The sequence below is a fragment of the Micromys minutus genome (genome assembly GCF_963924665.1).
Source record: "Micromys minutus genome assembly, chromosome: 18".
NCBI lineage: Eukaryota > Metazoa > Chordata > Mammalia > Rodentia > Muridae > Micromys > Micromys minutus.
This window is the reverse complement of record NC_137953.1, coordinates 49,438,527-49,465,208: the sequence shown is the minus strand read 5'-3', so window position 1 is coordinate 49,465,208 and position 26,682 is coordinate 49,438,527. Positions and strand designations below refer to the sequence as shown.

At 42.0% G+C, this 26,682-nt stretch overlaps 2 protein-coding genes across 2 annotated transcripts in view; both read right to left on the bottom strand.

The window, feature by feature from the left end:
- The window catches only part of COPG2 (COPI coat complex subunit gamma 2), a 140,205-nt gene extending 138,712 nt beyond the window's left edge, over positions 1-1,493 (bottom strand). Inside the window, exons 1-2 of the mRNA XM_080932516.1 lie at positions 1,397-1,493; positions 259-311 (exon numbers count right to left, since the gene is read on the bottom strand). Of these exons, the coding sequence (XP_080788642.1) occupies positions 259-311; positions 1,397-1,433 (90 nt within the window). The 5' untranslated portion in view covers positions 1,434-1,493. The remainder of the gene's footprint in view (positions 1-258; positions 312-1,396) is intronic.
- Positions 1,494-1,810: 317 nt separating this feature from the next.
- Positions 1,811-24,401, bottom strand: TSGA13 (testis specific 13; the record flags this gene model as incomplete). Its single annotated transcript, XM_080932437.1, has 6 exons — positions 1,811-1,980; positions 4,153-4,280; positions 12,121-12,263; positions 17,783-17,989; positions 18,947-19,018; positions 24,300-24,401. 6 exons carry the CDS (start codon positions 24,399-24,401, stop codon positions 1,811-1,813), a joined length of 822 nt encoding a protein of 273 aa, XP_080788563.1.
- Between the last annotated feature and the right edge of the window lie 2,281 nt (positions 24,402-26,682).

The window sequence follows — 26,682 nt, the reverse complement described above, 5'->3', positions numbered from 1 at the left end:
GTCTGTGTGTCTGTACATTTCTCTAGCTCCAGACTCTCCTTTTTCCTCTACTGGACATTCTCTGCACACTTTTATACTCCTTTTAATATATAAATGAAAACAAATGTCTAGTTTTGATTAACTGTGGGGGAAGACTGATTTCAGACTGCCAGGTGGGTCTGTCATCCTTCATTGTTAGTTGACTATCCTGACTTTAGTACCTCACAGACCCACCGTCCTAACAGAATCAATAAGGCACTGAACACATCCACACCATACCTCCTGCAAGACAGCACTCTTCTCCAAATGCTGGAAAGGATTGGAACCACTACCTATAGTATAAGAAAAAGAGAAGGTCTTCAGTAGCTGCCCTACCAAGACTTTTCTAAAGGAGGGTATTGCATGCTTGGGAAATCTCACCTAAACAGAATGATCCCTTGGAAGTCATAAAGACAACCATTACTAATATGCAAATAAGTTGGATGAAGTAATTTTGACTCTGGTACATTCTATCATCACCACACCGAGAGATCTTGGACTTCTCCTGACATAGGAGCCCTGTCCAAACATAGGTGCCTTCACTCTCCGCTTCCCCTCCCCCAGCCCATGGATGTTAACAAATGTGTCGGTTCCACCACCACCAAGAGTAATGAGATGGCAGGACACTATGGAATTCCCTAAAAGCAAGCCCTACTTTATGTGTTTCACACATTCACTGAAGCAGAAAGGAACAGTTTCGCAGAGAATCACAAATGTAAAGAGGCCATGCAGGATGAGGCCATGGAGGTCCACTAACCCAACCTTCCACCACACTTGGGAGAGCAGCTACCACTGAAGAGCTGAAGTTTGGTTTTTTGGGTTTTTTTTCTTTTTGTGAAGAGGCTTGGCATCTTTCCCACTTGCACTGCACCACAGACAGGTATCAACACGCCAAGTCACTTCTGGATGCCTGCGCATTCAATGAGTTGTGTCCCACCGGGCAGTCTTAACCCCTGGGAACAGGAGAATCAAGGCCCTTCAGAGTCCATACACACACAACCCTGGCCCGGTAGACCCCAGCCCCTAAAACGGGGTGCTCGCCCTGGGACCTAATCCCACCAGCAACCCCAGACTACCAAGACATGCGCGCGCACCTCCTCGCCCCCCACCCCCGACAGGGCCCCACGGAGGGCTGACTCTGAGGGGCTCGGTCGGGGGCGGGCGCGGGGAAGGGGGGCGGGGACGCGCCGGGGCGGAGCCGCCGAGCGCTCAAGGCGACTCCCGGCCGGGAGCGCGCGGCCCGAGGGGAGGCCCCGGCGCCGGGGGAGGGGCTTGAGGCAGACCCCGCCGCTGCGGCCGCCCCCAGAGCAGGTGGCTGCGGGCGAGGGAAGGGGGAACCCTTGCGCCTGAGGGTGGGCGTCCGGAGCGCCGCGCGTACCAGACTCCTCGTCCTTCTTGTCGAATTTTTTAATCATCTTGGACGGCTTCCCAGCGCCCAGACCCACCGCAACCGTCTCAGGCGTTGCAGCCGGCGAGCGGAAGACGCTGCAGGAAGGCAGGCCCTGTATTCTCACACCGGTTGGGCCGTCGGGCCGTCACTCGGGGCCAAGGCCCGCCCCCTCGGGCCTCCGCGGCCGCCCTTGCCCCCTAGGGACGCAGGCACGCCCTCTGCTCCGCCCACTGCCGCACGGGGGCGGGGCCAGGCTCTGCCCGGAGGTTCGCCACGCCCCGCTTCACAACCTCTGCAACCCAGGTCTGAGGCAACAAACATGGAACTTTATTTAGTTGGTGACTTCTCCAGGCCCCCTCAGTTCTTGGAGAGCGAGGAGAGGGGGCTTTGAAGGATTTCTCTTCACTTAATGACAGCCGCATTTTTGACAACCCACTGCTGGGCCCTTCCATGGCGAAAGAAGTTCTCCCCTGGCACACTTCTTGTAGGCTTCTCTTCTAGAAGCTTGGAAAATGTCAGTGGTTCCCAAACAACTTGCGAAGTGGGTGTTTCACCCTCTGACTTCATGGAAACTACAGCAAAGCACAGGACACATTGAATGTTCGACTCAGAGTACTAGACTTGTACTAAAAGGAAGGCATGACGTGTTCTGTTTGGAGAGACTAGAAAGCTGGTCCTTAAACTCTTACCAAGATGGTAGATTTGGGGACTGCCTTCCCAATCTCTTATGATTCCTTCTTCCCCAAACCAGTGTAGTCTTCGTAGCTTTCACCCTTTTCAGGTGATTCAATTTGCAGCCATACTGATTACACTCAAGTAATTTAAGGGACACCCACGTGCCTCAGTGCTTTTCCAAATGTTTTCTCATTTTTATCCTCGTCTCAGAGTATGAAAAACACGCTTTTTAATACCGTGGGCATCGGAAGCATCACATTTCTAGTTGGTCTTTCCAGCTTCCCCAGTTCTTAGGGCGTTGTCAACTTTAAGATCTTAACTACAGTCCTCTGTCGAGGGCATGGTTTGCCTCTTGGGCAACCTTCTAATCGAACTTCACAACTTCTACTTAGATCACATACACGTACACACAATCACACAATGATGGGGCACCACTAGTAAAACACCCTGGCAGATTTGTTTATTGCTGAGGAAATGCACCATAGCTGTCCGTCCCTGTCAGTACAAAAGTAAAGCACTCATATCTGAGAGGGAATATGTAGTCACCATAAATGACACTAGTGCTGAAGGCTGACATACTACTTTATACATGTAGATCTAGCTCATCCTGTCACAGACTGGGCTCTTACAAAATTAGTAAAGGTCTTACCTAGATTAGATTACATTTCCTTAAAAAGATTCCAAGCTGGGCATGCCAGGACACACCTTTAATCCCAGCGGGCAGATCTCTGAGTTCAAGGACAACCTGGTCTACACATCAAGTTCCAGGACAGCGAGAACTGTCTTGGAAAACCAAAAAGAAAAAAGAAAAATTTCCCAAATTTAGATTCAGGTAAATAATGTACCTAAACCTTAATAATGGCGCTACTTAAGATGTTACTCCATCCTGATTAAAAGTACTATGCTAGGGGCTGAAGAAATGACTCAGTGAGTAAAAGAACTTATTGCTCTTGCAGAGGACCTGAGTTCAATTCCCAGCATCTAAAAGGTGGCTCACAACCATCTGTAACTGTAGTTCCAGGGGATCTGATGCTCTCTCCTCTGATCTTTGTGGGCACCAAACACGTAAGTGGTAAGCATGTATACAGGCAAGATACTCATACATAAAATAAAATGAATAGATCGAATTTAAATTGTTAAATACTACGCTAATGATTATTGTTGCCTCGTTTGAGTTATATGAAGTCCAATCCATACTCATCATGTGGAATTTCTCATGAAAGAAATAAATGTTTCCTCTTCTATGTTCTGTGGCTGGAAATGAAACAAGCTTTTGGAGGAGATACCCTCTTCTCCCTTGGACCATAGTCATTAAGGAGTTAGGTAGGGACAGGGACAAGAAACCTGGCAATGGAAAAGATGTTTATATAAAACACAAGGTCTTCTTGGTCTAGACTGTTTGTACCTTTGGAAATGAGAGACATACATGAGGGTTCTCACTAGACCTTCCAGATGACCTGGTCCCGTCCCTCCTTTACCCCAGTCTCACTTTTATCCCAGAGACTTGTGGGCCTTTGAGACTCACATATTTTTGCTGGTGGTGATGTTTTAAGACAGGTCCTGGAACTCACTAGTAAACCAGGTTGGCCTCACAGTCATAAGATCTGCCTGCCTCTGCCTCTCAAGTACTGGTATTAAAGGTGTGAGCCACTGCATTCCACTTGCAATATACACACTTGTACCTTTGGCCCTTTAAAGAAAATTTCCAAAGAGTATGAGAGCTCTGTACAAATAAACATTTCAACCTATAGATGCCTAAATATCAAAATCATGTTGTCAGCAGTTACGGCATTATTTAGTTTGAGGGGAATTTATTTGTTTGCTTTTAGCCTTTAGAATACCTCATTATGGCAAAAACTGTCAAAGTGTTAGATGATACAGTGCAGGAAACCCTTATACCTTCTTGAACCTTCTTGAAATTTGAGTGTTAAAATAGTCTAGTACAATCTTAACTTCATTCTCCTAGAAAAATTGGACCCATCACAAAAGATGCCGGCTCAGACAAGTAGACTCTCCCTCGGCTCACTTCTAGGTCTAGTAAACCACAGTGCAGAAATAGGAGGCCTTACCATGCTTCCGGGTCTCTCTCTGGCTGGGTGGAGCAAAGATGAGGTTAGGATACATTTTTTTCTGTTTCCTTAAAGCATAGACTTCAGAATACCTCCCTTCGATCTTGAAATCATTGTCAGTAGAAAACCTTAACCAAAAAGAAAAAGAAAAAAGGTCTACTTGGTTGGTCTAAAGCTGCACGTTAATAACACTGGTTACATAAAAGTCAGCTATTCAGCTATTTTCTCAGAGATCCCAAGGAAGAAGGAAGGACAAAACCTAGAAAGTTGGGGTTCTTGGTTTTAAAAAAAAATGAGGGAGAGGGTTTGAGAGCTTGCACACTACAAACGTTGCAGCCAATTCTAGAATCCTGTCTTCTCAATATTAAATAAAAACCTCCTCTTAATAGTTTCAAATAAAACATTTTTATGTTTGCTAAAAAAAATTGTTCCCATGTGTGCATGCACCTGTTCATGCACATGTGCATGTGTGTATCTGTTCATGCACGTGTGCATGTGTGTATGCACATGTGGAGGCCAGAGGCATGCTTTGGGTGGCTTCCTCATGCCACTCTCCAGGTTATTTTTTGAGACAGGGCTTTTCACTGCATCTGGGGTGATGTCTGCTAGACTGTCTGGCCAGGAGTCTCCAGGGACCCTCCTGTTTCCAGTGCTGGCATAACAGGTTTGCACCACAGCACCCGGCTTTTTAACATGGTCCTCACATGTGTGGAGTGAGCATGTTACTGAGTCATCTCCCCAGCTTCTGAAAACTCTGCTCTTCTTTGTATCCTCAGAGCGTCTACTCATCTGGTCCTTACCTCACACTTTTATTTTTCTGTATCCTCCAAATACAGACTTTTAGGGCTGGAGAGATGGCTCCGAGGTTATGATTAAGAGCACTGACTGTTCTTCCAGAGGTCATGAGTTCAATTCCCAGCAACCACATGGTGACTCACAACCATCTATAATGGGGTCTGATGCCGTCTCTCAGCATGCAGGTGTACATACAGATAGAACACTCATATACATAAAAAATAAAACAAAAAACAAAAATCTCAGAACTTTAAGTACATTTTTCTTCAGTCTTGAAATTATTGTCAGTGAAAAACTAGAGTTTTGCATGCTGTGTTTCTTTTATTAGCATATAAGTGATAATATAGGCTGTATTGGGAAGCTATATTTTATATGGATTTCTAAATTTTTTATTGAAAAATGTTTTCAATAAAACATTTTCACACAAGCCAAGCACTGGTGGTGCACACCTTTAGTCCCAGCACTTGGGGAGCAGAGGCAGGTGCATCTCTGAGTATATGGTTATCCTGGTCTACAGAGTAAGTTCCAGGACAGCTAAGGCTACACAGAAAAAAAAAAAAAAAAAAAAACTATCTTTAAACACCAAATGAAAATAAAACATTTTCATACAAAAAATACATTTGAAAGTGATTTCCCTCTCCCAATTCCTCCCTGATCCTACTCATCCAACTTTCTCTCTTTGTCTCCAAAAAAAATAAAAATAAAAAACAAAAACAAAACAAGCAAAAAAAAAACAAACACAAAAAAACAACCAACAAAAATTAAAGTCAAGATGGGCATGCTAATGCATGCTTTTAATACTAGCAATCAGGAGGCAAAGGCAGGTATAACTTTGTGAGTTCCAGGCCAGCCTGGTCTACAGAACAACTCCCAGAACAGCCTGGGCTACACAGAGAAATCATACCTCAAAAGAAAGAAAGAAAGAAAGAAAGAAAGAAAGAAAGAAAGAAAGAAAGAAAGAAAGAAAGAAAGAGAGAGAGAGAGAGAGGGGGAGGGAGGGAGGGAGGGAGGGAGGGAGGGAAGAAGGAAGGAAGGAAGGAAGAAAAGAAAGAAAGAAAAGAAAAACTAAGAGTGAGTCAGCAGTGAGCCTGCTTGCAGTCCGCCTCTTCCCCCTCCCCGCCTCAGCTTGCTCCAGGGAACCAGTAACCCTGCATCAGGCTATTCCCAGCAGGACAACACAGTGTGAGGAACACACACTCAAACCACCCACTACCAGGAACAGCAGTGAGCCAGCAGTAAGCCAGTGGTGATCCAGGGACACAGGTCTGGAATAGCAGTGAACCAGCGGTGACCCAGCAGTGACCCAGCAGTGACCCAGTGGAGATCCAGCAGTGATCCAGGGACACAAGACTGACAACAAGATGGAAGAAGAAAGGGAAAGAACGTACCCCAGGGAAACCAACACAACCTGGCAACACCAGTACCCAGCTCTTCCATCACAGCAAACAGCAGAATGCCAAACACACCAGAAAAAGAAGATCGACACCTAAAATCATACCTCAAGATGATGAGAGAGATCCTTAAACAAGAACGGGAGGAAAAGCATAAAGAATTAAAAGCTTTTAAAGAGGAAACAAGAAAAACACTCAAAGAACTCAAAGAACTAGAGGAAAACAGAACCAAAGAGATGAAGGAATGGAAGAAGGAATTTAAAACAGAAATTGACACAATAAAGAAAACACTAAATAAGATAACCCTAGAGGTAGAACACCTAAAAAAGAAATCAGGAGTCACAGATGCAAGCATTTCCAATAGCCTACAAGAGATGAAAGAGAGAATCTCGGGGGCCAAAGACAACATTGAAAACATAGACAAAACAGTCTGAGAAGATGCAAAAACCACAAAGCTTCTAACCCGAAATGTCCAGGAGATCCAGGACACAATGAAAAGACCAAACCTAAGGATAATAGGAATAGAAGAGGGGGAAGAATATTAACTAAGAGGCACAGTAAATATCTTCAACAAAATCATAGAAGAAAACTTCCCTACCCTTAAGAATGAGATGACCATGAGCATAAAACAAGCCTACCGAACCCCAAATAGAATGGATCAGAAAAGAAACTCCTCCCAACACATAATAGTCAAAACTCCAAGTGCCCAAAGTAAAGAAAAAATATTAAAAGCAGTAAGGGAAAAAGGCCATGTAACGTATAAAGGCAGATCAATCAGAATCACACCCGATTTCTCGACGGAGACTATGAAAGCTAGAAGAGCCTGGACAGACATCATGCACTAAGAGAGCACAGGTGCCAGCCAAAGCTGCTATACCCAGCAAAACTCTCAATCACCATAGATGGAGAGACTAATATATTCCAAGACAAAACTAAATTGATACAATATCTAACAACAAACCCAACAACACAACGAATTATAGGTGGAAAACCGATTACAACTACATCCTAATAAAAACAAGAACACTCCTAAGCAAGAAAACCAAAAGAAGAAAGACATACAGGCACAATTCAACCTCCAAAAGCAAAAATAGCAGGAAACAGCAATCACTATTCCTTGATATCTGTTAACATAAATGTACTCAATTCCTCAATAAAAAGACATAGGCTATCAGACTGGATACATAAACAAAACCCAGCAATTTGCTGTATACAAGAAGCTCATCTCAGAGACAAAGACAGACACTATCTCCGAGTAAAAGTGTGGGAAAAAAACCTTCAAAGCAAATGGCCCCAAGAAGCAAGCTGGAGTGGCCATTCTAATATCGAATAAAGTAGACTTTCAACCAAAACTTATCAAAATAGATAAGGAAAGACACTTTTTACTCATTACAGGGGAAATTTGTCAGGAGGAACTCTCAATCCTTAACGTATATGCTCCAAATACAAAAGCACCCATATTCATAAAAGAAACCCTACTAAAGCTCAAAAAATACACAGCGCCCCACACAATAATAGTGGGAGACCTCAATACCCTACTCTCACCAATGGACAGATCAGGGAAACAAAAACTGAACAAGGATACTGTAAAACTAGCAGAGGTTATAAACCAACTGGAATTAATAGATATCTACAGAACATAGCCTCCTTTAAAAAAAAAATACACCTTCTTCTCAGCACCTCATAGCACCTTCTCAAAAATTTACCACATAATTGATTACAAAATGAGCCTTAATAGATATAAGAAGATTGAAATACTCTCATGCATCCTCTCAGATCACCATGGTCTATGGCTGTTCTTTAACAACAACAAAGACAACATAAACCCACATACACATGGAAACTAAACAACACTCTGTTAAACAATAACAGGGTCAAAGAAGAAATAAAGAAAGAAATCAAGGATTTTCTAGAATTTAATGAAAATGAAAACACAACATACCCAAACCTATGGGATGCAATGAAAGCAGCACTGAGAGGAAAACTCATAGCCCTGAGTGCTTCCAAAAAGAAACTGGAGGAAGCATATACCAGCAACTTGACAGTACAGTTGAAAGCTCTAGAACAAAAGGAAGCAGATACACCCAGGAGGAGTAGACAGCAAGAAATAATCAAACTTAGGGCAGAAATAGACCAAATAGAAACAAAAAGAACCATTCAAAGAATCAACAAAACCAAGAGCTGGTTCTTTGAGAAAATCGACAAGATTGATAAACCCTTAGCCAGACTAACTAGAGGGCAAAGAGAGAGTATCCAAATTAACAAAATCAGAAAGGAAAGTGGAGAAATAACAACTGAAACTGAGGAAATTCAAGAAATCATCAGATCATACTACAAAAGACTATACTCAACAAAGCTGGAAAATATGAAGTAAATGGATGAATTCCTAGACAGATACAAGGTACTAAAATTAAATCAGGACCAGGTAAACCATCTAAATAATCCCATAACACCTAAAGAAATAGAAGCAGTCATCAAAAGGCTCCCAACCGAAAACAGCCCAGGTCCAGATGGGTTCAATGCAGAATTTTATCAGACATTTATTGATGACATAATACCAATACTCTCCAAATTATTCCACAAAATAGAATCAGATGGAAAACTACCTAACTCATTTTTTAAGGCTACAATAACCCTCATTCCTAAACCACACAGACACCCTACAAGGAAAGAGAACCTCAGACCAATCTCACTTATGAACACTGATGCAAAAATACTCAACAAAATCTTGCAAACTGAATCCAAGAACACACCAAAACGATCATTCACCATGATCAAGTAGGCTTCATCCCTGGCATGCAGGGATGGTTTTACATACGGAAATCCATCAATGTAATCCACCATATAAACAAACTCAAAGAAAAAAAATCACATGGTCATCTCACTAGATGCTGAGAAAGCATTTGACAAAATTTAATACCCCTTCATGTTAAAAGTCTTGGAAAGAATAGGAATCCAAGGCCCATACCTAAATATATTAAAGCAATATACAGCAAACCAACAGCCAACCTCAAATTTAACAGTGGGATACTTGAAGCATTTCCATGAAAACAAGGGAGTAGAAAAAGCAGCCCACTCTATTCAACATAGTACTGGAAGTCCTGGCTGGAGCAATTAGACAGCAAAAGGAGATCAAGGGGATACAAATCGGAAAGGAAGAAGTAAAAACATCATTCTTTGCAGATGACATGATAGTGTACTTAAGTGATCCCACAAATTCCACCAGAGAACTCCTACAGCTTATAAACAACTTCAGCAAAGTGGCTGGATATAAAATTAACTCAAACAAATCAGTAACCTTCCTCTACTCAAAGGACAAATATACTGTGAAAGAAATTAGGGAAAAGATACCCTTCACAATAGTCACAAAAAATATGAAATACCTTGGTGTGACTCTAAGCAAGTGAAGGACCTGTATGACAAGAACTTCAAACCTCTAAAGAAGAAAATCGAGGAAGATCTCAGAAAATGGAAAGATCTCCCATGATCATGGATTGGAAGGATCAACATTTTAAAAATGGCCATGTCACCGAAAGCAATCTACAGATTCAATGCAATCCCCATCAAAATTCCAACCCAGTTCTTCACTGAGTTGGAAAGAGCAATGTGCAGTTTCATTTAGAATAACAAAAGACCTAGAATAGCTTAATGCATCCTCAACAACAAGAAAACATCTGCGGGAATCACTATCCCTGACCTCAAGCTATATTACAAGGCAATCGTGCTGAAACTGCATGGTACTGGTACAGAAATAAGCACGTGGATCAATGGAATAGAATAGAAGATCAAGAAATTAGCCCACACATATATGGTCACCTGATTTTTGAAAAAGGAGCTGTAAACATTCAATGGAAAAAGGACAGCCCCTTCAATAAATGGTGTTGGTTCAACTGGCACTCAGCATGCAGAAGAATGAAAATAGATCCTTTCTTATCTCCTTGTACAAAGCTCAAGTGCAACTGGCTCAAATATCTCCACATTAAACCAGGTACACTGAAACTATTAGATGAGAAAGTAGGGAAAACCTTAGAACTCATAGGCACAGGAGAAAATTTCCTAAACAGAACACCAATAGCTCAATCTCTAAGGTCAAGATTGACAAATGGGACTTAATGAGATTGCAAAGTTTCTCTAAGGCTAAAGACACTATCATGAAAACAAAACGGCAGCCAACATAGTGGGAAAAGATATTTACCAACCCCACATCAGATAGAGGCCTAATATCCAAGGTATACAAAGAACTCAAAAAGCGAGATACCAGAGAGTCAAACAACCCTATTAAAAATGGGGTACAGACTTAAACAAAAATTTCTCAATGGAGGAATATAGAATGGCTGAGAAACATCTAAGGAAGTGCTCAACATCCTTATCAGGGTAATGCAAATCAAAACAACCCTGAGATTCTACCTCACACCAGTCAGATTGGCCAAGATCCAAAACTCAGATGACAATAGATGCTGGGGAGGATGTGGAGAAAGAGGAACACTTCTCCACTGCTGGTGGGGTTGTAAACTGATACAACCACTCTGGAAATCAGTCTGGTGGTTCCTTAGAAAAATGGACATAGTACTACCTGAAGACCCAGTTATTCTACTTCTGGCATATACCCCAGAGGTGCTCCAACATACAACAAAGATACATGCACCACAATGTTCATTGAAGCTCTATTTATAATAGCCAGAAGCTGGAAAGAACCCAGATGTCCTTCAGTAGATGAATGGATACAAAAATTGTGGTACATTTACACAATGGAGTACTACTCAGCTATCAGAAACAATAGCCTAATGAAATTCTCAAGAAAATGAATGCATCTAGAGAATATCATCCTGAGTGAGATAACCCAGTCACAAAAGAACAGAAATAATATGCAGTCACTGATAATGGGATACTAACCCGAGAAAGCTCTGAACACCCCAGAAACAACCCACAGACTGTGTGAAGATCAAGAAAAAAAGAAAAAAAATATTTTTTAATTAAAATAGAACTGTATCACATCCCCCTTTCTTTCCTACAGCCCCTCCAAGTTTCTCTTCTGTCTCCTCAAATTAATAGCCTCTTTTCCTATATTATTGCTACATATATACATATGTGTATGTATATGTACCCACAAATACTTAATTACAACCTTATAAAAATGTATTTGTATACTTTTATGCAAAAATGCTTAAAAATCTGTACATTTTTCTTTGTTTTTTAAAATAAAAGTTAAAAAAAATAAAAATAAAGAAAAGAAAAATTAAAAGTCTACAAAAATACCATTAAATTTGTTTTGTTGTGTTGGCCAACAACTCCTGAACATGGTGCCTACCCTGAAATGTGGTTGATACACCCAGTGAGATACCATTGGAAAACATCAATTTCACCTTTGCCAACAGGTATCAATCGCAGATAGTTTCTTGGTTATGAAACTAGAATGTGGTGTTTACTTCTCTCTCTCAGTGCTGGGACCCTTCTGTCTTGAACCTGAGAAGATCTTGTCTAAGATGCCTCAGTCTTTATGAGCTCATATTGTGTTTCAGTCCTACTGTGTCTCCCTTGCCTGACACTACAGTCCTATTGCTGAAGACAAGACTTACATCATGGAACACAAAGAACGGGTTTTTATGTGTTCTGACATTTTAAAACCAAAACTACACAGGGAAGCTTCTCCGGCGCATTCTATTCCAGTTGACCTTATCCTAAATCTCCCTGGGTTTCCATTTGTGCTTGCTAAATTATATAGCAATGTGCACAAGGGAAAGAAAACAGAAAACAACAGGCCCAATAAGAGCTAGCACTTTACCTAAACCATTGTTGTCCCTTGAAGTTAGGATCACCTGTCCGTTTTATAGCGAAGATTGGCTTCAGATCTGGTCTTAACTTCTTTTTTTGAGACATTGTGGGAAGGAAGTCATTCTTGTTGGATGTACACTGATAGAGAATTTCCTGAGGGAAAAAGAGTAAAGGGGAAGGAAGCTGAGTCTCTAGAATTTTAACGTGGAACTGAGTTCCTGGACTAAATCACAATGAAGTGTGAAATGCTAAAATGGTGGACCCAACCCATCAGAGGGAAAGTGGAAACTCAGAAACCACAAAGGCCACAAAAAGGGGAAGTGGGGAAAGACCCATTTTGTCTTCAGGTGATTTCCCCAAACTGAGTCAATTTCCTGACTAACTGGCTGAACTCCTTAGTCATGGACCCACAAAAATTAATGGCAGAAGAAGTTCCTGGGTTGGAAGAGTTTATGTCAGTAAAACTGTGTCCTGCTCTAAGTTACTCCATATTGTATAAAACAGTGACTTTTTGGCTGTACCTTTCCTCAGGTGACACCATTTAACACAGAAGTTTTTGGCTTCATTTGAGAGCAAACGTCAGGAAGGATGATTCTGTGTTTTGTAGCACATGTAGAAATTATCTTCTGTTCAGCACCAACCCTGAACTAGACTGACAAATAACTTATTCCTAAAACTGAAGGGCATAGGACTCTCCTGAACTCCGTAAAGACATCTAACACCAGGTTGGTGTCAGCCCCAAAGACGGGTCATCTGACTAGTGTGTGTACCAAGGTACTGATAGCTCAACAACTGCTGACTGACCCTGTGGCTTTGGCTCAGCTTTGTCTCCACTACTTGGCAAGGCTTACTTGATACCCTCCCTATCCACCCATTTCTTCATTCATCCAGACCCCACGCTGCACTCCCAGTCCAATGCTCTGAGGTTCAGCTGGACCCTGAAACAATGCCACTTAGCTCTGTGCTTCCAGTAACTTGCAAACTGGGTTCCTCTCCAGATAGATTGTTAACCTTATCTAACCACCTGTGGTGATTCTTTCTTGAATCCATACTAGCTCTCTGCCTCTGCCTCTGGAAAGATCTTTTTGAACTTCTTAAACTCTGAAGCCTCTATATCCCTTTTCTAGCCATTATGAAACTTTCACATTTGTGGGATGGATAGATGGATGGATGAATGGATGGATGGATGGATGGATGGATGGATGGATGGATGGATGAATTGATAAGTGGGTGGGTGGGTGGGTGGGTGGGTGGAAGGATGGGTGGGTGGATGGGTATGTGGATGGGTGGATGGATGAATGAATGGCTAGATGGGTGGATAAATAGATGGATGGATGGTTGGAGAGATGGATGGATGAATGTTCATCATATGACACGTAATGTGCACAAAACTGAGAGTTTTTATTAATAGTTAAGATTGTAATAAAAACAATCTGTGTTTGCCAGCACCCAGCTAAAGCTATCAAGTAAAATCAAGACTGAGTTTATTGTTATTTAATAAATTCTGACATTGGATAAAGACACAGGTGTGGCTGTCTGTGTCGCTGACGTAGCACACTTACAACAGGCCCAATCTGTGAATTGCTTGGGAAACCAAATATTTAGGAGTAAACTGGGAAACAGACCCACAAAATTCTACCTTCCTTCCTTGGAGAGAGCCGCCTCTACTATGTTCTTCTTCTTTTTTTTTTTTTTTTTTCCTGCTGTGGAAAGGCCATAGAATAAACAGCTTTATGAAGTCATAATTTCAGCCTTCCTAAAGGTTACATAATTGGAAGCTTTCAGACTACAGTCATCCAGTCTGACTGTCCATCTGGCTCTCACACCCCATCCATAAATTTCCGGTCAAGTGATCTGACTGTCTTACACCTAAATGCAAAGCCAAGCGAAGCTAACGGGCTGGTAAAGTGGATTGGCAGATAAAGGCACTTGCTGTAGAAGTCTGGAAACCTGGGTTCCAAACCTAGAACTAATTCCACAAAACTGTCTTCTGATGTCCACACAGTCCTATATTTTTGGTTGTGAGCCTTCAGTGGCTGAGCCATCTCTCCAGCCCACTTCCATACATTCTAATACACACTCCATTCCTCTGCCTTCTCTGTGTAACACACTAATCATAACAACAATGATGCTCATCTTAGTTAATCAACTAATACATACCTCCTTGTATCTTTTTTTCCCAAGATAGTTCAAGCAGAATGAATCTAGTGCCTCCTTATACAGCAAGCTCAATTTTAAAAAAATATCCACTAGGTTCCACTTAGGTTCCAAGATAATCAGTGTCAAGATTTTGAACTATTCATCACCTGACTCAGTTTGAAATTCTTGTGATTTATCTCACTAGAAAAAGTTACAAGTCATGTTTTCCTAACGTGAGGCTATGGAAAAGGAGACCAGTATGCTGAGAGCAGCAGTCACATGCTGCTTCCCCTGGCTCCTTTAAAATGTCTATTGAATAGTCATAACCTCTGCTGATATTTCCCTGAATCCTATCATCTATGCCTCCCACTCACATTCCATTCCCCCTTTCTGATTTTTTTTTTCAAAGCACCTGTCACGTTACATATGATCTGCATGGTTGCTTCTCTGCCTGCAGGCTGCAAGGATAGTTAAATCATTAGACTTATACTTCAGTAAAGCAAAGACATTAGATTAGTCATCAATACATCCTTAGCTTCTGAGCTTTCGTAGGGCCTGGCACAGAATGGAGGAGAGATGTTGAGCCAGTGACCAAGCTATCAATTGACACATTAAGCTTTTTACTTTCGTAATTTGAAAGTCTTTAAAAAATACTTGGTATTGCCACTGACCTTATTGCATTTTTATTCTGAATTCCTTCTCTTTAAGCTGTTCTAGTCTGAAGATATAGGACCTTATGCAAATCATTTAATAGGTGACTTAATGAAACAGAACAACCAAAAGACTAAGACGTAGATAGTGACCCTGGCGTTACAAACAGCAGAAACCTTAGCAGAACGAGGTCTAAGAACAGCAACAACAACCAAAACAAAACAAAATGGATGGCGAGACAACTCCAAGGTAAAGGTAGATAAAGGGGTTTGTGACCAAGTCTGACAGCTTGAGTTTGATTCCCAGGACCTACAGAATGAAAGGAGAGAGCTGACCCTGCAAGTTTTCTTCTGACCTCCACATGCCATGCTCTCTCTTTGTAAAATGATTTGTATTATCTGACCTAGCCTGTATAAAAGACATACAATTCTGGTATTTTATTTATGGGCTGTAAACCTGGTCTGGGCAGGTCTTGAGTTGCTCTAACTCACTTCCCAGCTGTGTGCCCCTTGGCACTGGTTGTCTGAGTCTCGCCTGGGTCCATTTCACTTTGGGCGCGTGCTCCTGTTCCATCACATCCAACAAGGGACATATGGCTGGGAAGCAAGTTACAATACCAGGACTCTGTGGCTTTTATATGGGCTAGCTAAAATAATATAAATCATTTTACATCTCCTCACAGAAATGAAGCCTTTTTTTCTCCTTTTCTTTTGTTAACATTAAAAGCAAATAAAATAAGCAGGAACTGAACGTTATTGAGAAGCCAAGGTGGCACAAATGGAGAGCTGCCATCTTGTCTTAAGCATAACACATCATTGACAAGTCCCTTTTATGTTCTTACTTCTCTTCTTTGTCTTCCACTCTCCTCTTTCCTGCCTCTCCTCCTCCCTCCCTCCCTTCCTTCCTCCTTCTTCTCAAACTCTGAAACTTCTGTAGCCCTTTGCCCTTTCCTAACCTACATATATAGATGCAGATAGAGATATACAAGAGACACAGTCTATAAGACTATGTCTATCTCCCTCCCCCACTTCTGTCCCCTCCCTTCCCTATAACTTCAAGTGGCTACATTCCTGGCCCTTGTGCCACCATTCTTCCCCATGGGTTGGTTCTTCTAGGACATCACCCTGTGTGGTCTTTCAATTTTCATTCCCATTGCCTTTTTTTCTAATTCAGGTGCTTAGAACTTAAAAAAAATCTGTGATTTACTCAGTGATTTAGTGTTTAATAGAGTGGGGTGGGTTTAGTTTTAGCCTGTTTGAGTTTAGAGAGGTACCAGTCTACACCACAGGTCAGTTACCAGCCTAGACATTTTGTTTCATGGAATCTGATATCTGGTCCATACTCGGAGCAGAGATGTGGTTATAGTGTATAAAACAGGTTTTTAGGCATTCTCATAGGAGACAGTAGCAGGGCCAGAGGCATTAGGAAGGGAATGAGAGCAACAATCATTTATGTGCATATCCCTCAGCTTGCCTGCTGGACTCTACACGGTGCCCAGGCACAGTAAAGAATACGTTTCTTCGATGTAATCCAGGATCAAAAGAGTAGAGGAGGCATGTGTGTGCATCAGGAATGTTAAAGAGCCATTCCAGTCTTTAGAATTGGGTCTTTAATACTACCCACTAATAAAGTGCCACCAGGACCACATCTTTGGGAGGACAATCAGGTCCTGCCCCTGATCTCAGGGACCCATAAGGGACAACTTTGGAAAGAAAGCTCTTTGTGCACTCAGGTTACATGCTGGCTTCCCCCCCCCCCCCCCCCCCCCCCCCCCCCCCCCCGTCCTTTATGTTAAGGACAGCAGCTCTGGCTACGTTTGTATTTGTTTCTCTGAAGTGTTACACCCACTGTCATGATTAGCACTTGAAGCTCCTGAAGAAGGGAACAGATTCTGAGACCATAAACAACGAGCCCAGGAGGTCTTTTCAGGATGGGCCACTGCGTTTTGGCATTTCCCACTGCCATCCGTCTAGTACCAACTTCCACCTCAGTTTGTTCTGAGGATTGGTCTTTGGGCTACCCCATCCCAAGTCTCGGTAAGATTCTTTGTCTGTTCTGTCGGCTTATTTAGAGTCTCCCCATTAGATTGGGTTTGCTCTCTAGGCTGTCAACATTTTCCTCAGCTCCTGACTCCCAAATCTTCCCTAAATCAACTTTCTTCACCTCCTCTGCTCCTTTGAATTTAGTTCAGATTTTCAGCATTGCTCACCTCAAGTACTAACGTATCATCACAACTGATCTCTTTGGTTTTTGTCTCATCTACATTTGATGCACTTTCCTTCAACCTGCAAATGTTCCTTCTAAAATGAAAATCTGATTGCACCTTCTTATCTCCTGCCTCGATTTCTTGGGTCCCAAAGCCTTCCACATCCCTCAGATCGAAACATTTCTCCTATTCAGTCCTAGTGAGTCAACTCCTTGATTAGTTCCTTCTCCCTTTACCTCAACAGGGAGTTTCTTCTCTAGTATATGTAATTTCTGTATTTTAAGTATTCTTGGATTATTCACGTGTTCTGATACAGTAGAATTGTCCTAATGTGTACTGTTTATTGATTATTAGATGTCAAGATTCATCAGGACAAAATTTGCCCTATGATTATCTTTATGATCTTGTTCTGGATTCTAGCTTACTGAAGATGCTCAGCAATTATTTTTCATGTGTCATTTTAAGACAGCAGTGTCTTGCTATGTAATTCCCACCAACTTCAAACTCAGCAGTTCTGGTCTCATGCAGTATATGACCCAGGCCTAAGGAGGAGGTAGTAGGTAGCATCCTAGTAATCCTTCTCTAGATTAAGCTGGCTCTCTCTGTGTTTACTCTAACCCCTGCCTCCCTCTGGTCTATACATGGGTTGCTAGAAGACTTTCTTGGGCACAATTACCTTCAAATGAAACTCTGGGGGAAAGTATATTGGAAGACCATCTTTTTCCTGCTGACCGATGGAGTAGGGTGATGGGTTGTTAGTCATGAGCAATAGCGTCATATCCTGATCATACTCAGCCACCTTTACCATGAAACTATTGATTTTCTTCTTTTGAGTCAGGAATCTCTGCAGTTTACTGGGCTTCAAAGGCTCATAGTATTTGGCCTGAGTAGAGAGAAAGATTTCCAGGCAGATGGAGGAATCAATTGCCTATTTTCCCCCACCTCAACAGGGTAGACTGAGAGGGTGAGCAGGGCCTAAACAAACCTGCCTCTAAATTTGTTGATTTGAAACTTTTAGAAGCTCTCTGTCACAGCCTTTTCTTGGAGCTGCAAATATACTAGGGGCTTGGGGAAAATGCAGCAGAGGGGTTTCCATAGTAACAGAACAAGATGGTTAAAGTCATTCACAAAAAGAAAGAAAGAAATAAAGGAAGGAAGGGGGAGGGGAAGGAAAAGGAGAGGAGAGAAGAGAAGAGGAGAGGAGAGAAGAGGAGAGGAGAAGGGAAGGGAAGGGAAGGGAAGGGAAGGAAAGGGAAGAGAGGAGAGGAGAGGAGAGGAGAGAAGAGGAGAGGAGAGAAAAGAAGAGAAGAGAGCCGTCATTCAGCCTCCTGGCACAAATAGGAGTTGTAAGTGGCTCAGCCTGATTGGCCTTTCTATGCCTGTCTCTGAGGCCAAGGGGATCCCCTGGGAGTGGGAGCCAGACTCAGTTTTTCTCTTATATGCACCAACACCTCTCTCCAGGCACAGGATTGCAACTCCAGAGCATGTTAACAGACAAAGTCAGTCACGAAGCAGAGTGAGTCACTGCAGGTGTGGGTGGGGAAGGGACAGTCACCACTGAGCATGCTTTTCTCTGAAGAGGAAAATTAGAGGGGGAAGGGAGGAAGGAGTGTGGATTATACATTTTCCCTGAGTATGTTTGCTCTGCTGAAGAGTAAAATGAACTGGAACCCTTTTCTCTCCAGGTCTCTCCTCCCATCTCACAACCAAGTCCCAGCATTGTATCCCCAGAAGTGGTTCTGTTTCCCCATCCTGGAAACTGGGGATACTCTGAAGTCGGGGCTCTGGACCCATTGCTGGAATTTTCCCTTAGTGGTCTCTGGGGATGCTTTTCACCTACCACATTTGGATGGACTGTGTAGTGTCTGAGGTTCTTTAGGACAAATTTCGATTTCATAGTTGTATCATACATCTAAAGACAAGGAACAGAATTAGTGGTCTCAAGTCACACCTCTCTCTCTCTCTCTCTCTCTCTCTCTCTCTCTCTCTCTCTCTCTCTGTGTGTGTGTGTGTGTGTGTGTGTGTGTGTGTGCGTGTGTAGTAATAATGGTGATGGTGGTGATGGTTGTGGTGGCGGCGGCGGTGGTAGTGGTGGTAGTGGTGGTTATGGTTATTGTGGTGGTGGTAGTGGTGGTGATGTTGGTGGTTGTAGTGATGTTGGTGGTAGTGGTGGTGGCCATAGGCCAATCTCTTCACCTTATTATTTTAAGATAGTGTTTCTCCCTCAACCCAGAGCTCACTGCTTCAACTAGACTGGCTGAAAAGAAAACCCCAGGGGTCCTCCTGTCTCTGTCCAGTTACCCCAAAATACTAGAGCTATGGGCCCACATTGCCACATTTCAAAAAATTAAGATTGGGTATCCTGTATCCCAAACTAACTTCTGATCTTCCTGCCTCAACTTCCTGAGCGCTAGGATTCTAGTCGTGTGCCATTATACCCGGTTTATTCAAGACTGGAATTTACCCCAGGGCACTGTGCATGCTAGGCAAGCACTCTACCAAATGAGCCACATTCCCAACCTTGACCTGGGGATCTGACCTCAGGTCCTTCATGTCTGTGGTACAAGCACCCACAAAACAGTATGGCCTCATCCCATTCTCACTAGAAGGATCTTTTCTGGACATTAACAGAGGAGAACCTATTCTGCCTAGGTAGTATTCTGGTGTTTCAGGAACAAGGTCTAGAGCCAGGAGAGCAGGATTCTGGAGTGGAACGGATGTAGTTGGTGATGTGGACCTTCCTAGTTCCACGTAAGGGGACTAGGTTAATAACTCAGTGCAGAAAGGTGCTTGTCACATGAGCAAGAGATCCACAGTAACCTCTCAAAAAGCTGTGTGTCAGGGCACATGACTGTAACGACGGCTCCAAGAAGGCAAACATAGATAGAACCCTGGTTGCTCCTTGCCTAGTCAGCTCAGTCTGACTTGTGACCAGTGAAAGACTGTCTCCAAAAACAAAGCAGACAATTCCCAAGAAACTTAGCCTGAGCATGATTTTCTGTCCCCATAGACACATACATGTGTACCATCCCCACAAGACCCTCAAACACAGACATACATACACACAGACACACACACACACACACACACACACACATCCTCAATGCTCTCTACAAAACCATCACATACAGACACAAACACACAGACACAGACAGACAGACAGACACACACACACACACACACACAAACACACATGATGTCACTTGAAACTGAAGGGCACTAGGCAGGTGGAATCATACCCTTCCTCTTCCTTTTCCCTAAACAGGACTAAGATCAGATGACATCAACACAGGAGCTAACCATTAATAAGAAAATCAGTTACAAAAGAACAACCACCCAAGAAGTGTCTTCCAGGGGCCTCCAGGGACAACTCTGCCAACAAAGCTGGGGACTGACACTCACCAGACAAGAGAGAAGAGAGAGCATTCTGCATTTCTAAATATCTCTGCAAATATAATTCTTCTAGAGATGTGGAAAAGTTAATTTTTTAAAAAATTATTTTATGTATATAAATAGTACACTGAAGCTGTCTTCAGACACACCAGAAGAGGACATTGGGTCCCATTACAGATGGTTGTGAGCCACCATGTGGTTGCTGGGAACTGAACTCAGGACCTCTGGAAGAGCAGTCGGTGCTCTTAACCACTGAGCCATCCGTCCAGTCTGGAAAAGTTAAACTTTGATGTCTCTCTGTCTACTACTCATTGTACTGGTGGTAGTTTTTATTTGGGCTGGTGGAGGAGGAGCTCCTCTCCCTGACTTTAGCCCTGGGTTACCTGAGGACGAATGAAAGTAAGAACAACACAGCAGGCAGAGTGTGAATTACATTCTTAGCAGACTCGGAAGACAGAATAAAAGGAGACAAACATAATTCTGTGTTTGGATCATCAACTCTGAAGACGCCCTGTCTCCAGAGAGGTGGTATGGGAAGGTGGGGTTCTGGGGAAAGGAGGCACACATTGCAAAGTGAATAAAGCTAGAAGCAAAGGTGAAGGAGACAGGAAGGATGGTGTGGAACCGAGGAAGGAGGAATGCATCATGTTCCAGGAAAACAATGCCAGGGGTTGTAGCTTTGGGCCAGATGGGGACAGAGAGAGGGAGCTTAGGCACTTGTTAGGAGGGGGTGCAGACAAACATGGGACAGATCCAAGGAGCTGATTATTTCATTTTTTTATCTTTTGAAAAACTAATTTCTATTTGTTCAAAACAAAAGTTATGAAAAGTCTGCTTTACAAGTGTATTTTATGAAACATATATATGTATATGTTTATGTGTATTTATATGTACATACATATACTACATACATACACATATGCTATATATACATAATATATACACATAAATACACATAAACATATTAAAAAACTAAGAAAATTTTGCTTTGGAAAACGGTTTGAAGACTTTTTTTTTCTTAAAGTTTTTAAAAATTAACTTTAGAGTGAAATGTCTCTAAAAAACATAGTCTAACTTCTAGGATTTTCTGAGGAATTGCACCCTCTGTTGCAAACTAGGCTCTAGCAGTTGACTAAGTTTAAAAATTAGAATATATTTTCAATTTTGTTATGTTTATTTGCATTATCATTGGTAAGATAAAAGTTGGCTTTAAAAATTCGCTTGAATATGATAATCATGGAAAAGCAACCAATGTATCTAATGAAATTTTGCTATAAGTTGTGCCCTTGAAACCGTTGTGCCCTGCCGACAGGAGTATGAACTAATGTAGTCACCCTGCAAGTCCATGTGAAAGTTCCTCAAAAGAAGTAAAAATCGTGTTACGGTGGCTGTACCATCCTAAATCAACAGATACCATCTGTGTGTGCACCGTGCATACTGCGTTCACAGTCACGAGAGGTGAAAACCAGGCCAGATAACCAACAGACAAATGGATAAAGATATTGTGGGCCATATACAGAAGGGAATTTTATTTAGCTTTAAAGAACAGTGAAATTATGGCACTTTCAGGAAAATGGATGAACTTATTATGTTAACTAAAACAAGCCATAATCAGAAAGATAAAAGCACTTGTTTTCTTTCATATACAGAAACTAGATCTAAGGGTGTGTGTGCGTGTTAAAGTAGAAAAGAGACCATTAAAGAGAGAAAGAGAGCTCATGGTGGTGGGTGTTCTAGTTTCTTGTCTACTGCTGTGATAAAACACACCAGTCAAAAGCAACTTAGGGAAGGAAAGGGTTCTTTTGGCGTAGACTTCCGAGTCACAGGCCACCAGGGCAAGGACCTGTAGCAGAAAACCATGACTGAATTGCTGGCTTACTCTCAGGATTATGCTACACTAGCTTTCTAGCACAGACTACTTACTCAGGGAATGGTGCTGCCCACAGTGGACTAAGCCTTTCTACAATCAGTTAACAATCAAGATAGTCCCCTATGGGCCAATCTGATCTGAGTAATTCTTCAGTTGAGACTACCCGACTCAAGGCTGTGTCAGGTTGACAGTTAAAGCTAACCAGGACAGTAGATGACACAATATAGGTGAAATGAACACAGAAGAGGGTGCTATTTAAGGCAAAAGAAAGTGCTTAGCAAGAGGAAGCTAGATAACATGGAGAAACAGTGGCAGGAAGGGCACAAGAATAAATTATACTGACACATACATGTGGCATATTCAATGTCATATTGAAACTGATTACTGTGCCACATTTAGTGGCATAGGCTTGTGGTCTTGGCTACTGGAGACAGAGGAGGAGGCCAAAGGATTTTGAATTTAAGGTTATACTGGGCATCTTTGTGAACCCCCTGTGTTAAAAGGTAAAGAGAGGACTGTATTGGCTGGTTCTGTGTCAACTTGACACAAGCTAGAGTCATCAGATAGGAACAAGCCTCAGTTGAGAAAATGCCTCCATGAGATCCAGCTGTAAGGCATTTTCTCAATTAGTGATCAATGGTTGAGGGCCCAGCCCACTGTGGGTGGAGCCATCCCTGGCCCAGCCCATTGTGGGTGGGGCCTAACCCGTGGTGGGTGGAGCCATCCCTGGCTGCTGGTGGTCCTGGGTTCGATAAGAAATCAGGCTGAGCAAGCCTTATGAAGCAAGCCAGTAAGATGTCCACAGCCTCTGCATCAGCTCCTGCCTCCAGGGTCCAGCCCTGCTTACGTTCCTGTCTTGACTTCCTCCAGGGATGGACTATGATCTGAAAGTGTAAGCTCCATAAACCCTTTCCTCCCCAACTCGATTTTTGGCCATGGTGTTTTGTGGCATCAATAAAACCCAACTAAGACAAGAGGTACGGAGCTAGTGCAGAGACTGAGTGATTGACCGGTGCACATGAGGACCTATATGTAGTTTCTACAAAACAGAACAAAACAAACAGTTAAAACTAAACATTACTTTGTATGGTAACTTTTTCCCATTTTTAAAAACTGGATATTTTATGCATTTACATTTCAAATGTTATCCCCCCTCCTCTGCTTCTATGAAGATGCTCCCACTCCACCCACCCACTCCCACCTCACCACCCTGGCATTCCCCTACACTGGGGAAATGAATCTTCACAGGACCAAAGGCCTCTCCTCCTGTCGATGGCAGACAGTGCCATCCTCTGCTACATGTGCAGCAGGAGCCATGGCTCCCTACATCCTCCATATATGCTCATTGCTTGGTGGTTTAGTCCCTGGGAGCTTTGGGGGGAGGGGTGTCTGGTTGGTTAATATTGTTGTCCTTCCTATGGATTGCAAACCCCTTCATCCCCTTCAGTCCTTTCTCTAGCTCATGTGGTAGCTTTTAAAATCAATTAAAAAGTGACATAGCTGGTTGGTGGTGGCACATGCCTCTAATCCCAGTCCTCAGAAGGCAGAGGCAAGTGTCTCTCTCTGAGTTCAAGAACAACTTGTCAAAAAATAAGTTTCAAGATAGCCAAGGCTACACAGAAACCCTGTCTAGAAAAAAAAATTCTTTTACATTAAAAAAAAAAAGCTTGCTGTCTTTCTAGGTGAGTTAGGATTTAATACTTCCTAAGCTACTAATTTTTAGCTTTGGGTCTTGATTTGTTGATGATTTGTTCTTGTTACCTCAACTTCTCTGTTCCTTTTTTAAAAATGGAATAAATTAACCTCACTGTGTGTAAATGTCTGCCCCCCTTTGCTTTCACATAGGACATTTATAAACACACTACTTGTAAGGATGTTTAAGCAATCCCAAGGAAAGGTGACACGGGGACATATGTGACATTTTTCTTACCTCTTCATCATCTGGATTCAGTTGTTTGTCAAATTTAATGGAGGTATTTCCCACAGTCTTTGGCCCCTTGCTTCCTTGAGGCCTGAGAAAGGAGTGGGACATTTTGTTGCATCACTGACTCAAGAGTCCTGTCTTTCTGAAGGTCCACAGACTCTCTCAGATTACATTTTGGAGATTAACTTGATAGATTACTAGCTTGTATGCTGAGGAAAGAAAAACTTAGGATTCAGAGTTACACAAACATGGCCTTCTCTGAGGTAAGTGGACATCAGATAAGTTGATTTTTTTATATCACTCAAAGAGGCTGATGTAGTAGAATGCCCAAGAAAATTCTTTCTAGACTATCTTACTACTATTTTAAATACCTGTTTGTCCTTCAAATTGAAGTGGCCCTGACTTTGGCCAGTGATGGCCAACTGGTCGGTCATGAAAAGAAATATAGCTAGGGAACTTTACAACGAAATTTCTGATTCTTGCTGGCTTCACTTAGACCGAAGGTCAAATCACTTTTCTAACCACATCTAAAAGTGTCTTTTTCCAGAGCTAGGGTAGTAAGATTAATAACCAGTGGCAACCATTTGTGATGAACCATTGTTCCTTTACTCTTCTCTCCTCCGCCAGATACCCATTCTCTTGAGGAAGAGGAGGAAGTTACAATGCCTGACTATAAAGTGTTTTGGAGTTCTTGACTCTGCTACTACTGAGATACATCCCTAGTCTTCCAAGTTCAGATTAAAGGGCTTAAAAATACTCCCAAGCCTATTGGGTAGATTTAAATAAGTTCACTTTGTCTAAATATTTTAACGTCTATGTCCTTTTGATGAATTCTCTTACTGTAATTATATGACAGTTAATACTATTGTATCATTTTTATTGTAGAACTTAAAAAAATTGGTGTTTACAAATATGCACAGGATCTCAGACTCTTCTGCAAAGTCAGTTTTAAACCTTGAACTACAGGAAAAGCTCTTCCTTATCCCTAATACTCATCTTGAGCAGCCTGGTGTTTTCTTTTTTGGCAAGAAATCTTTTGTTGTCACGTAAAATATGAATCCAACTCTATTTTCTGCAAACAGTCAACTAAAACATATTTAATAAAGCTCTACTTTGTGATTCACAACATTAAGGATGCTATAAATGACAAAGTTAGTAGAAATTGGTATTTACAGCTTAGCAAAGAAGATTACCTACTTGAAATATCTCTTTGGGCCCATGACTGTTCACTGAGAACTGGACCAACGTGCAGCAAGTATTCACTGAGCCTAAAATCAGTGCCTCTAAATGAGTCACAGTCTATAAGGCTTCAAGTCAATAAATTATTCTTTTCTTAGCACACACTGCGTGCCCAGACTCAATCTTGATCCTGTGTGAGAAATAAGAGAAGATTAATAAACAGTATTGTAGATGTGTGAAGTGAGTAAAGCAGGGTGATCCTTGCCCTTGAGAAATTAAATTTATTTAACCAATGACGGGAGAAGGAGGGAAGTAATTATGAAACCTGAAACATAAAAAGAAAGTGTACGCACTAATACATTAGTGACTTCATTTCTTAGTCTCAATTTCATCTGTAAAGTTAAATCATTAACTGAGGCTTTAAAGGTGACAGTTTAATCTGGTGACAGTGGTGAGATTTACCTATTTAAGGATTCTAAATGAAATGAAATCATATGTACAACGGAAGCGGAAGGTCTGAGGAACTTCCAACTTTTAAGTTTCTTTTTCTTTCTATTTACAACCATTCTTATCCACGGCTAAGGCCTGAGAAGCTGGGAAGTGTGTGTGTGTGTGTGTGTGTGTGTGTGTGTGTGTGTGTGTGTTTCTGTATAGGGTAGAGCTGCTATACTTTTAAAAACAGATTTATTTTAATTATGTGTGAGGAACATGTGTGTCTGAGTGCAGGTGTCTGCAGAAGCCAGAGGTCTCTGATTTCCCTCAAGCTAAAGTTGAAGGTAGTTGTGAGCGTTAAACCTGACATGAGTGTTGGGAATAAAATTCAGATTCTCCACAAGAGCTTCAAGAGCACAGCACATTCTTAAGTGCTGAACCACCTCTCCAGTTACTGCTATACTTCTTAATATGGACTACCAGAAATGTGTGTACAAGCTTAGGGAACCTGTCAGGTAAAGATAGAAGAGGAGATTAATGAGGCTTGGGAAGGAGGTTTTCTCAAGGATGCACGACTTAAGAAGAGTCTTGTAGGATGGTGTGTTAAGCCCCCAAACTGGAAGGTTAGCTGCTGTTGTTTTGAGTAGTAAGAAATAAAGGGAGGTAACTTATGGGAGGATTAAAAATGAAGAACATTGGTAAAACCCACCATTAGGAAAAATGTTCCAAATTCTTATCAGTAGGTTCTCCACATTAGGATTTATTTATAGTTTGATTA